Below are 13,003 nucleotides of genomic sequence, written 5' to 3'. Positions count from 1 at the left end.
AGGGTGGCTAGGGTCTGGAACCAACTTCCAAGAGAAGTGGTGCAGGCTCCTACCCTGGGGGTTTTTAAGAGGAGGTTAGTTGAACACCTTTCTGGGGTCGTTTGACCCCAGTACTCTTTCCTGCCATGGCAGGGGGTCGGACTAAATGATCTGCTCAGGTCCCTTCCGACCCTAGAAACTATGAAATTTTTCATAATACTTAACTGAATTAGGGTAGAATGCATAGTTTAGATTTACAAGATGAATTATGCAAATATTTAATTAAAAAATAAAGAAATGACAGTTTAGGTCTGGGAAAGGTTACAGTAACTCTACAGAACTATACAGCTGAGTTTTGCGATTAGGCCACATTACTGAAATAATCACAAGTACCAGTACACCACTTAATGTCGGGCCTGAGATCAGACCATTACTGATCCAAAACTTTTTTTTTTTTTTAAACTACAACTAAAATGTTACTGTTGATAGGCAGAGCGTTACCAGATGCTGCTTGGAGAGCTGAAAGAAAACAGGATACAGCTGCAGCTCTTCCAACTTTATCACAATGAGAAAAAAATTGAATTTCTGCAGAATAAATTGGATGAAAAGAATACGGAGATACGTAGCAACAAAGACTCCCTTTCTAATGCTGAAGATACCTTTAAAGCCAAGAAAAAAGTATGTGGTATACTAAATAGAGACCAGCAGAGCACAGAAAAAGAAATGAAGTAAGTTTCCCATGTAGTTCCTGTGATTGTACAGCATTCAGTCTTTAAGTTGGTTTACATTGTACGCCATTCTTCAGATTATATTTTCTCATAAAAAGAATGGTGAAATCTTAGCTGAGTTAAATTTTGCTACAAACTAGTGGAATTAGGAGTTCACCTACTGTTTCAGGGACTGATTTGTCACTATTTTTTTTGGACTATACCATAAGAGTGCAGGTGTTCAAACCAGTAGCATTATGCTTTACTTCAATTTACACATCTAGCTTCAAGTTTGAGTCAAAACCTTTTAGGCTGAAATGTCACATGGTTTGTCATAGTAGAAATGTGATTTAGAAAAACAAAGAAACATTCTTCTGTCTTCTGCCAGACTACATTTCTTAATTTTTCTAAACCATAACATTGACAAATATGTTTTTTTTTTTTTAAAGGACTGTGGAAGCATCCTTGTCTCAGAAGAGGCCCCGATACATTAAAGCAAAGGAGAATACTTCTCACCAAATCATAAAAGTAGATATGGCTAAAAAATCCTTGAAGGACAATGAGAAACAGTATGGTGCACAAAAGGAAGGCATAAAAGAAATGGAGATAGAGCTGGCTGATATTGAGACAGCATGGGCAACATTTAAAAAGAAATTTGAGGAAGAGATGGTACAGAGAGGAACAGATATTGAACTGGAAGAAAGTCAGGTGATTTTTGTAGGGCAGAAAAGCAAAGACTCTTGCCATTGACTTGAAAGGGGCCACGGTTTCATCTGTTCTTTGGAAAGCGGGTCTATAGACTAAACTGCAAATAAGAAAAAAGTAATTCAATTAGTAAGATGAGAAAAATAATGCTATTCCCCCTTTTCTTGCACTTACACTATTGTTTTTAGAAACTGGCAGTTATAGAATCTTTTTGGACTTAAAATACTTGATACCAAGGTCCTTCTAAGGTGTGCACGTGTGTGGCCACGCACAAGTAAAAGGCTGGCCACGCAAAGACTTCTATAGGCTACGCACCCACCAGGATAGGAGCTGGGCTGTGGCGTGGGACACTTACAGCAGGTAAGCTCCTCCCCGAGGCAGAGGCGGGAGCCTGGCGTGGGCTCTACTGGCTCCAGGAAAATGCTCCGCTCCCCCCGCTTTGCCTCAGGGAGTGAGGAGGCACATGGCATCAGGGCTGGGGAATGGAGCACTTCCCTGGAGCCGGCAGAGCCTGCACCAGCCCCCAGCCTCCATCTCTGCCTTGCCTCACCTCAGGGAAGAGCTGCTGCCTGCCCCGAGTGAGGCTCTGCCAGCTCTGGGGAAATGCTCTGCAGACTCTGCCGACTGTGGGGAAGTGCTCCATTCCCCAGCCCTGATGCCACGTGCCTCCACGCTCCCCGAGGTGACGTGTGGGAGTGGAGCAGTGTCCTGGAGCCGGTGGAGCCCGCCCTAGCCCCTAGGCCCCCAGCCCCAAAGGCCCCAGGCCTTGGGCCCCAGCCCCTGCTGCCTGCCCCAGCTGAGGAATGAGGAGCTTATCTTTGGTAAGTGTCCCACGCCGCACTGAAGCGGCACGCTCACGGACTGCTACTCCTTAGAGGGAACATTGCTTGATACCGCTGTCTTTGTGGGAAAAATCAGTTGTAATTTCCTTTTCAATATTTATGACTTACAGTATGAAGCTCTATGACTGAGACAACATACCCATATTTTTCTTTAATGTTAAGGTTCTTGTTCTCCCTTAATGCAGAAGAGTTAAGAGAGCTGTCAACCATGTGTGTTTGGACTTTTAATTTATTTATTTTTAAGCCAGCAAACTCCTGGGCTAAATTATAAAAAGAACTAAAGGAAACAAAAGGAAAAAGAAACTGGTATCTAGAACTTGTTTAGCATATGTCATGTTACTGTAAATCAGTAGGAAATTATCCAGTAAATTGCTCACAAAAATATAAGTGCTAGCACTTTTAAGGAAGGGGATAATTCAAGCTTCCAAGAAGTGCCAGTCATAGAGAAGTTTTGGAGAGTACAGGCAACCCCCACTTAATGTTGTTTCGTGTACTGTTATTTCACTATAATGCTCATTTAAAATTAATACCTGATTTCACTTAGTGCTCAGCAGGTTTCATTATAACGCTCATGGTCACCATCTTGGGTCATTAAAAACAATTGTGGTTGCCATCTTTGGTCATCAAGTACTTTTGGTTTCACTTAACACTCATTTCACTTAACTCTTGGTTTTTCAGGAACCAATTAAGAGTGCTAAGCGGGTTTACCTGTAAAACTAAGAGTGTATTCAAAGATAACACACTTTTGAGAGTGTTGGAGACAGTATACACCTTTCTGAGTGTAAACCAGATCCATTTTAAGCAATAGTGAAAAGTCTTCTTTAATGTTCACCAAAACAACTCCCCACAGCAGTACCCAGCTACCGTGGATAAAATTTGAAATTGAGGTAGTTCACACCTTATTTTAGGCTGTTTTGTGAGGAAAGCACACCAGTCATTTTGCACTGAGTTCATGTTTGGCACCTTATCTGCATGCTTTGTGTATGTACGTGCATTCTTTGTTCTTTATTTCTTTTATTCAGTTAACACTTAAGTTCCACAGAACCTGATGGGTGAGGTACTTTCTTTTTTCCCCACTTACCAGGAAAATTTCCTAGTCCAGTCTAATAAAAAAAAATGTTAAGCTCTTGGTGTAATTTACAAGGTTGCCCAAAAATCTTATTTAGCTATTTAAGCTGTTTTACTAAAATAATCATACTGTACTTAAAACTTTCCAAATTTTTGAGCATCACACACTTGATGATATCTTGGCCTTTTCTTGTCCTGCAGAACATGCTAGATGATATCTTGGCCTTTTCCTGTCCTGAAACATTTTAAAAAGTTGTATTCTTATGACAACGTTAAAAAAACACTTTAAACAGAAGGCAAAACTAAAGACTAAGATGTGAATTCCATTTGTCATTAGATTTGAGTGTTCATACTTGACTTATCAAGGATTCAGACTATCCGATTACTAAGGCTATTAACTTGCTAATCAAGAACAAAATGTAATGAGACTTTATTTTATGTTTAATGGAGTAAGTTATTAATTTTTAATGCCATTTGTACAGCTGGATCAGTATAAACAGCTAAAAGAACTAGTAAGAAAGAAAGTAGCTATACTGACGCAGCAGTTAGAAAAACTTCAGTGGGAACAAAAAGCAGATCAAGAAAGAATGGCACTTGACCAGAGGAAGCAAAAAGAAATTGAGGTACTTAAACTAAAGTGGAATTAATTTAACCGGGGGAAAAAAGCCCTGTTGTCCTTTCTCTGTCCTTCCTCTCCCCTTCCAGTCTAAATTCTTTATATAATCATATCTTTGCAAAACATCTAAATATAATAAAAATATCTATACTTCTTTTCTGATACACCTACAGAAGGTATGGAATGTCTCTTTGTTCTTATGAAATTAATCTCGAAGGTATGGCTATACAGTGCAAACCAGCTCCTGACAGATACCATGAGGTAGCTCTTTGTGTGCCAGCTCCAGAACTAGAAGCAGTGGCTGCTTATATACATGCTTGGGAGTGGAGGGTGGGCATTTTAATTAAAGCGGTTCCTGGAGAGCTGCTGTAATTAAAACCCCAGTGTGACATATATTAAGCCCTGACATGTTTAAAAATGGCCACAGGACACTTTAATTAAAGCTCATTTGACAAGCTTTAGTTAAAGTGCCCCAGTGACCAATTTTAAATCTGCAGGTGCTTATACATGTGACACTGCGGCTATGCTAGAGCATTCTAATTAGAACATGTCAGAGCACATGTATAGTCACTCAGGACGTCTGCTAACTACACCCAAGCTAATTTGCTTTGCAAAGAAAACAAACACATCACCTTGGAAAATCCAGTCTAGCAGTTATCTGGTCCCAGTCCTGAAGGTAATTAAGTGCTTGTTAATCTGGGGCTGCACTTATGGCACAATGGTACGTTTTCCAATTATGTACTTGTATCTCTTAAGTTCTTTAGCTCACTAGATTTGGCCTCCTGTTTTGATGCCTTTTTTGAGCAGAGCATTTCAAAGCTAGCTCTCAGAGGTGAGGGGTATTGTACTATTTAATCTTCCAAGAGTGAGAATACCCAAAAGCAATTTTTTAAGTGAATTTTTTTTTAGTCTATATATTCAGATGCTGCAGTCCTTTGCCACTGCCCCACTTTTTTGTAGTTCTGACCTGGTCTGTTTTACTTGGTGGAGAAAAAAATGAGGAAAATTGAAAGTGTGCACAATTTCTATGAACCTGTGTCTGAATGTTCAAAGATGGAATCCATTCCTGCTTTTGAAGGAGAGAAGACATATGGTAATACTCCAGAGCAGGGCTTCCAAATGGTGGCCCACAGGCCACATCCATCCCTTGAGGTATTTCCTGCCCAGCTGCCACTCCCCTCCATTGTTCCTGCTGCTGTGATGACTGGGATCTCTTGAGCCAAGGGTCTCAGTGAACTTGCTGCCTGTGCAACATCGAAAGGGATGGCTCCTCCTGTGGGCTGGGAGGAGAAGGAGGTTACAGTTTCAGTGTAGTGGGACAGCTGTCTTGCCCATGCAGTGAGGGTCCCGGAGAACCCACATGATGTGCAGCCTGGGTCCTGTGGCTACTGTGGTGTGTGGCCCCTAGCTACTCAAAAGTTAGACAGCTATGTTCTTGAGTAAAAAGTACAATTAAAATAAAAATTGTCATAAAACGGAACTAATTATTCTAGGTCTTCAAACCGTTTTGAGCTTTGAGAGTCTGTCATCCTGTACAATATAAACAGAAGGCACCAGCGTTTTTTTTTGAGTGGGGGGAAAGGGGGCTACCTTAAATCAAAACAGCATGGTTCATTTCAGTTGGGAACATATTTTCTGTAAAAACAATAAGAAATGTCAATTAGATCTAATTTTAGCTGATAGTTTCTTTATGGGATTTTTATACTAAGTATTTTAATATTTTCAAATAACTTTTTGGAGCACTAAGTTAAGAATAAAACATTAAAGTAAGAATAAGGAAGTGAGAATATAAATATAATTTTCACTTCATCATATACTCTGCACTTTAGTATACTGTCAGATGGAACAGTTTTAAAAGGCTAGTTATTTTACTTGCTCTTTTCTGTTTGTGGATACAATGCTGTGAGGTTGAATTGCAAAATCTGTGGAGGGACATGGTTTTAAAATTGGAAATATTTATAGAAGTATTTCTTCATTGCTTAAGTGGTGGTTATGAAATATCAAGATCCCTTCACTTTGAAGAAACTGTTTGAGTTGTGTCACAATATTGAAAACATATTGTCATTTTTTCTTGATAGATTCATTTCAGGTCACTGTTCACTAAATACTCAAAGTGATATGCTGTGACTTGGTAATAAAATATGCATTGAAGCCAGGGTTAGCCACCACGTAAACCTCAATACCACACATTAAATGCTTACAGCCATTAGCAAATTGATTTTAGAGTTACTTAATATTTTCATATTACATTCTTTTTGTTTGTTTAGGAAAGTATAAAGCAAGTTGAGGAACAGATAGAAGATCACAAAAAAAGAATAGAAAAGGTGGAGGAGTATACCAAAGCATGCATGTAGGTGTTTTGTTGCTGTCATTCTTTAAAATAAGTTTCAGTTGTGACTTTAGCATTCCAGATGTTATTCAGGTAGCTGCTTATAATTTTTGGCAAGATCTATCTTTTACCAAAATAATAGTGTTTAGTTTGATTTAAATGCTGTTGACTTGGTTTTGGTTTAATTTTACAGTTGATCTGACTATTTAAATGTGTCACAAGCAAGAATTCCTCAAAGATTCTATTTTCAGACATTTCAGATAATTGCTTCTTCTATGTTATATGTATACATACACAAGGAAGGTGTCCTCAGTACAAACTAGATAATAGTACATAAAACTAAACAGCAGCCAGTTTAATGCAGAACTGATTAGAGATTTGATTTGCATCAAAAAAGGGAAGGCACAGTCATTTACACACGCAACTTAAATGACAGTTACTTCAAATTAGCCATAATTGTTCCAAGGCAAAGCATTAATTTGGATAGAATCATAAAACAGTCGGACTGGCAGGGACCTGTAAGATCACCAAGGCCAGTCCCCTGCCATGATCACGAGGTAGTTGGGCTCAAACGAGCTCAATGAGGTGCTTGTCCAGCCTCCTTTTGAACACCTTCACGGATGGTGACTGCACCACCTCTGCGGGGAGTGTGTTCCAGATTCTAGGTGCACTTATGCAAAAGAAGTTTTTCCTTATGTCCAGCCTAAATTTTTCCACAATTAGCTTGTGCCCATCCGTCCTCGTCCTCCCAAGGGGTGCCTTTCTGACAAGTTGATCCCTTAGATCTTGGTGTTCACCCTTGACATACTTGTAGGCGGCTATCAAGTCACCTCTTAGTCTTCTCTTACGCAGACTGAACAAACCCAGTTCCCAGAGTCTCTCCTTATATGGCCTATCCTCCAGGCCCCTGATCATACGGGTGGCCCTTCTCTATAACCTTTCAAGCTTATCCACCTTCTTGAAGTGCGATGCCCAGAACTGGACACAGTACTCCAGCTATGGCCTCACCAATGCTGAATGGAGGGGGAGGAGCACCTCTCTGGATCTACTGGCAATGCATTGACTGATGCACACCAGAGTTATATTTGACCTGCTGGCAATTTTATTGCGCTGATAGCTCATATCCATCCTCTGATGGTTGTCACCCCCAGGTCCCTTTCAGATGCAGTGTCAGCCATTGGATCACCACTCATCTTACAGTTATGCTGAGGGTTCGTCCTACCCAGATGAAGGACCCGGCACTTGTCCCTATTGAACCTCAGCTGATGGCGTTGAGACCATAGGACGAGCCAGTCAAGGTCATTCTGGATCCTTGCCGTATCCTCAGATGTGTCTGTATTTCCCCACAGCTTGGTGTTATCTGCCAGCTTAATCATTGTGCTTTCCACTGTAACATCTTTATCAATGATTTTGATGGGGAAGAGCACAGGCCCAAGCACCAATCCCTGGGGGGCACCACTCAAGATAGCCCTTCAGAACGAGGCCAGCCCATCAGTTACAACTCGCTGGGATCGGCCTGTGAGTCAGTTGCCAACCCACCTCACTGTAGACTGGTTTAGCCCTGTACCCTCCAACTTATTTGAGAGAATCTCATGGGACACAGTATCAAAGGCCTTGCTGAAGTCTAGGTAGATGATGTCAACCACAGGTCCCATATCCAGTAGGTTAGTTACCTGGTCATAGAAGGACACCAGGTTTGTTAGGCATGACCTCCCCTTGACAAAACCATGATGGTTGTTTCTTAATACCCCGCCAATTATGAGCTTGTGATTGATAGCCTCCTAGACATTTTTTTTGAAGATTTTTCCCAAAACCAAAGTCAAACTGACCAATCTGTAGTTGGCAGGGTCATCCCTCTTCCCTTAAAGATGGGTACCACGTTAGCCCTCTTCCAGTCGTTTGGGACTACTCCTGAGTTCCATGACTCTGAACACCACTATGAGGTTGGCCAGTTCTTTCAGGACTCTTGGATGCAGGTCGTCTGACCCAACAGACTTGAAAACATCCAAATATTCTAAAAGTATTTTCACCTGTTTGGGACTGATTTCATGTGGACTGCTGTCTTCTTCATATTCTCTGGGCCTCTGGACAGGTGACAAGTTCCCATCTGATTTCAAGAATACTGATGCAAAGTAAGTATTTAGGAGCTCTGCCTTTTTGCGGGGATCAACTGTGGGCTGCCCCTTCGTATTCAGTAGGGGTCTGAGAGTGGAGCTTGATTTTTTTTTCTTGCTCCATATGTACCATAGAAGGACTTTTTGTTGTCTTTTAATTTGGTTGCCCGTTTGATCTCTATGCATGCCTTGGCTTTCCTTGTCTCATACCTGCAGACTCTGGCTGTATGTGCGTATTCCTCCCTGGATGCTGCACCATTTTTCCATTTCATGTACCCTTGTTTTTTTCTTTTTGAGAAGTTCTCTGATGTCCCTGTTGAGCCAAGTGGGTCTCTTGGCCCCTTCCCCTGTTTTTGACCGCATGGGGATGGCCTCTTTTTGAGCAATGAGAATTGCCTCCTTAAGGAAGGACCACTCTTCCTGAACTCCCAAATCATCCAGTTACTGGTTGTGAAGGGCCTTTCTAACTAGACTCCTGAGTTTACTGAAATCTGCCCTTCTGACTCTAGGACTTTTGTTCTGCTGGCAGAATTCCCAGTCTTTCGGTGGATGGTGAATCTGATCAGAACATGATCACTGTTGCCCAAAGTACCTCCAATCTTCAGGTTGCTTACCATGTCTTCCCGTTTGGTCACCACCAAATCCAGAGTAGCATTACCCCTAGTCAGTCCCTCCACAGTCTGTGTCAAGAACAGGTCGTCTAGAGCTGCCAAGAAGTTGGTTGATGTACTGGAGCTGGCTGAATGGTCTTCCCAGATGTCAGAGTAGTTGAAGTCACCCATGACTATCAAGTCTGTAGTGCTGGCCGTTTTGGTCAGTTCCCTGGAGAATGCCTGGTTGCTTTTCTCTTCTTGGTAGGGAGGCCTGTAGTAGACACCCACCATCAGGTCCCCATCTCCTGACCCAAAGGGTCTCAAGGGGCCTCTCTGTACAATCAAATCTGTAATCTGCAGGAATGGGTATTGCTCTTTCACAAAGAGGGCTATCCCTCCACCCTTCTTCCCAACCCAATCCTTCCTGTAGAGCCTGTAGCCCTCAATATCCACTGCCCAATCATATGTATTGCACTAGGTCTCTGTCAGCTCAATGAAGTCAAATTCCTTGTCTGCCAGAAGGAGAGCCAGTTTGTCCTGTTTATTGCACATTCTTCGGGCGTTCCCATAAAGACAGCTGAGTTCACCCCTAGCCTTCTCGGGTTTTCTGTCCCCCTGCAATTGTCTTGGGGCATTGGTACTTATCCAGACATGGGCAACTAGTGCCACCTTAGTCGGGGGGGCACATGCCCCCATAGCGACTGGGGGTGTGTGTTTCCACGCAGCCAATGTTGCTGATGGGGCAGGGAGTCTCCCGCGGCTGATCCTGCCAACCGGGGTGGGGCGTCTCCATGGCTGATCATGAGACAGCCAATTACTGCAGCCACTTCCAGAAGTGGCTGTGCCTGCTTCTTCTGGGAGCACCACGGCACTCCACTCCGTGGCTGGAGCTTGCAGGGGGGACACCAGTGCTCCTGCCTGCACCCCTGCCTGTTGCCTAAGCAGCAAACATGGTGAGTCAGGGGGTGCACCAGCACTCCTAGGGGGTGCATGTGTACCCCCTATGCTTTGCTACTGCATCTGGATGCCCCCACCTTGAATATCCTCCAATGATACTTCACTGATACTTAATGTGGGACAGTGGACCTGTCTGTCAGGTTTGGGATTTGCTGCCAAACAAGACGCTCAAATCTGAAGCACAGTAGCATTCTAGTTTTAGCCCAGTGATCCACAAGCTCTGAGTAAGAGGCTAAAATAGCTTTGTAATGCTTTTGTAGAAATAAACTGGATTGTGATTTAGAATCACAGCTTAGTTTCTAGTCCATGTATCTTCCTCTTTGCCTTCACCATTTTCTCCTCTTGAGTGTGTGAACTAACATGAACCAGTCTTACTTGGCACATATTACTTACTTTCAATCTGGCTGAGCTATGCTGCTTTGTACATTTTATGGTTGGAATCAGTGATTCATAGATTCTGGGGTCAGAAGGAACCTCAACAGATCATTGAGTCCGATCCCCTGCTTAGACAGGAGAGTGCTGGGGTCATATGACCCCAGCCAGATGCCTATCCAGCCTTCTCTTAAAGACCCCCAAGGTAGGGGAGAGCACCACCTCCCTTGGAAGCCCATTCCAAATTTTGGCCACCCTTACCATGAAGAAGTTTTTCCTGATATCTAGCCTAAATCTGCTCAGTTTGCGACTATTGTTCCTTGTTACCCCAAGAGGCGCCCTGGTGAACAGAGCATCTCCAATCCCTTGCTGCGTCCCCTTAATGAATTTGTAGGTGGCCACAAGATCACCTTTCAGCCTTCTTTTGCAGAGGCTGAAGAGGTCCAGGTCCCTCAATCTCTCTTCTCATAGGGCTTGTCCTGTAAGCCCTTAACCATGAGTGGCCCTCCTCTGGACCCTGTCAAGTCTATCAACATTCTTCTTGAAGTACGGCGCCCAAAACTGGACACAGTACTCCAACTGCGGTCTGACCAATGCTGCATAGAGGGGAAATATCACCTCCTTGGATCTATTTGTCATTCATCTGCTGATGCATGATAAAGTGCGGTTAGCTTTGCTGATGATTTTGTCACACTGTTGAGTCATGTTCATCTTGGAGTCCACTAGGACTCTGAGATCCCTTTCCACTTCTGTGCTGCTGAGAGGGTCACTTCCCAGCCAGTAGGTGTGCTGTGGATATTTTTGCGCCCTGTGTGCAGCACTCTGCACTTGTCCTTGTTGTACTGCATCCTATTGTGTACTGCCCATTCTTCTAACCTGTCCAGGTCTGCCTGCAGTCATTCCCTACTCTCCAGAGTGTGCACTTCACCCCACAATTTAGTATCATCCACAAACTTGTACAGAGTACACTTCACACCCACATCCAAGTCACTGATGAAGATATTGCAGAGTACAGGTCCAAGGACCGAACCCTGTAGGACCGCATTACCCACATCCTTCCAGGTTGATACTGACCCATCTACTACCACTCTCTGGGTGCAACCACTAAGCCAATTTGCCACCCACCGGACCATGTAAACATCTGTTATAGCCTCTTAATTTATTTCTGAGAATAGGATAAGATACCCTATCGAAGGCCTTTCTAAAGTCCAACAAAATGACATCCACCTCTACTCCCATGTCTAAGCATTGTGTAACCCTGTCATAAAATTGATCAGGCATGATCTACCTGCTACAGATCTGTGCTGTTTGCCCTGCTGCATTATTTTTCCTGCTGGACTTCCACAAATATGATCCTTCATAATCTTTTCAAAGACCTTTCCAACGATGGAGATGAGACTGATTGACCTTTAATTACTTGGATCCTCCTTCCTCCCACCTTGAAAATAGGGACCACTTTGGCCCTTTTCCAGTCTTCCAGGACCTGACCTGAGCACCATGAGTGCTCAAACAGCTGTGCCAGTGGTTCTGCTACGACACCAACCAATTCCTTTAGTACCCTCAGATGCAGCTCATCCGGGCCTGCTGACTTGAACACATCCAGTCCATCCAAGTGACTCTGCACCAAGTCAGCGTCAACAGTTGGTAGTCTGGTGTCCCTCTGATGCCCATCTAAGAACCCATTAGGAGACTTATCTTGAGCCCTGTTCAGGAACACTGAGGCAGAAAAATAATTGAGCAGCGCAGCCTTGTCCTCCCTCTCTGTCACTAATTGCTCCTGCTTGTTCAGTAGGGGTCCTATGCTGCCCTGTGCCTTCCTTTTTCTCCCTACATACCTAAAAAAAGACTTTTTGTTGTCTTTAATTTGTGTTGCCAGCCTCAGCTCTGTAGTTGTTTTGGCCTTTCTAACTGCCTCCCTGCAAGTGCGGGCCAAGTAAAAGTATACTCCTCCTTGGTAGCTTCCCCCTTCCACTGCCTGTATGCCTTCTTTTTTGCCCTTAGGCTCCCCTGGATTTCCCAGTTTAGCCAAGGAAGTTTTTTGGCTCCTTTCCCCCTTTTCCCTCGTACTGGGATAGTCTCCCTGTGTGCCTGAAGGATCACTTCCTTTAGGAATGACCACCCTTCCTGGACTCCCATCTCACCAATACTCTTCTCCTGCAGTGCGACATTGACTAGACTCCTAAGCACACTGAAGTTAGCCTTCCTAAAGTCAAGCACTTCCACCCTACTAGTTATCTTTCCCACCCTACGCCATATGGTGAATTCGATTGATTTGTGGTCACTGTCCTCAAGGTGACCACAAATCTGCAGCTCCCCTACCAGGTCTTCCCTCATAGCCAGCACCAAGTCCAGTAAGGCATTCCCCCTAGCAGGACTGTATACCTCCTGCATTAAGTGAAGGTCCTGCATGCAGGTTAAGAACCTACATGAATGGTTGGATTTGGCTGACTGCTCCTCCCAGCAGATGTCAAGGTAGTTTAGGTCCCCCATGACAACTATGTCCCTAGACTGTATGGCCTTGGAGAGCTGCCTCAAGAATTCCAATTCTAGCTTTTCCTCTTGGTGTGGTGGTCTGTAGCAGATCCCCACCACCAAGTCTCTTTTCCCATGACCTCCATGTATCCTAACCCACAGTGCCTCAACTTTCTCCTCCTCTGATCCCATTTTAATTGGGGTAGATGTATAATGCTCCTTTACATAGAGAGCAACCCCACCCCCTTT

The 13,003-nt window shown here is 43.6% G+C and overlaps 1 protein-coding gene across 2 annotated transcripts in view; it reads left to right on the top strand.

The window, feature by feature from the left end:
- Positions 1-13,003, top strand: part of SMC1B (structural maintenance of chromosomes 1B) — an 86,845-nt gene that overhangs the window by 26,214 nt on the left and 47,628 nt on the right. For both annotated transcript variants that reach the window (XM_019515927.1, XM_019515926.1), the window contains exons 5-8: positions 469-707; positions 1,136-1,394; positions 3,784-3,924; positions 6,185-6,267. In XM_019515927.1, coding sequence (XP_019371472.1) covers positions 469-707; positions 1,136-1,394; positions 3,784-3,924; positions 6,185-6,267 — 722 coding nt within the window. The remainder of the gene's footprint in view (positions 1-468; positions 708-1,135; positions 1,395-3,783; positions 3,925-6,184; positions 6,268-13,003) is intronic.

Source organism: Gavialis gangeticus, unplaced genomic scaffold, assembly GCF_001723915.1.
Source record: "Gavialis gangeticus isolate Ggan-Ray unplaced genomic scaffold, GavGan_comp1, whole genome shotgun sequence".
In the NCBI taxonomy this organism is placed as follows: domain Eukaryota; kingdom Metazoa; phylum Chordata; order Crocodylia; family Gavialidae; genus Gavialis; species Gavialis gangeticus.
This window is presented reverse-complemented; position numbering and strand designations above follow the sequence as displayed.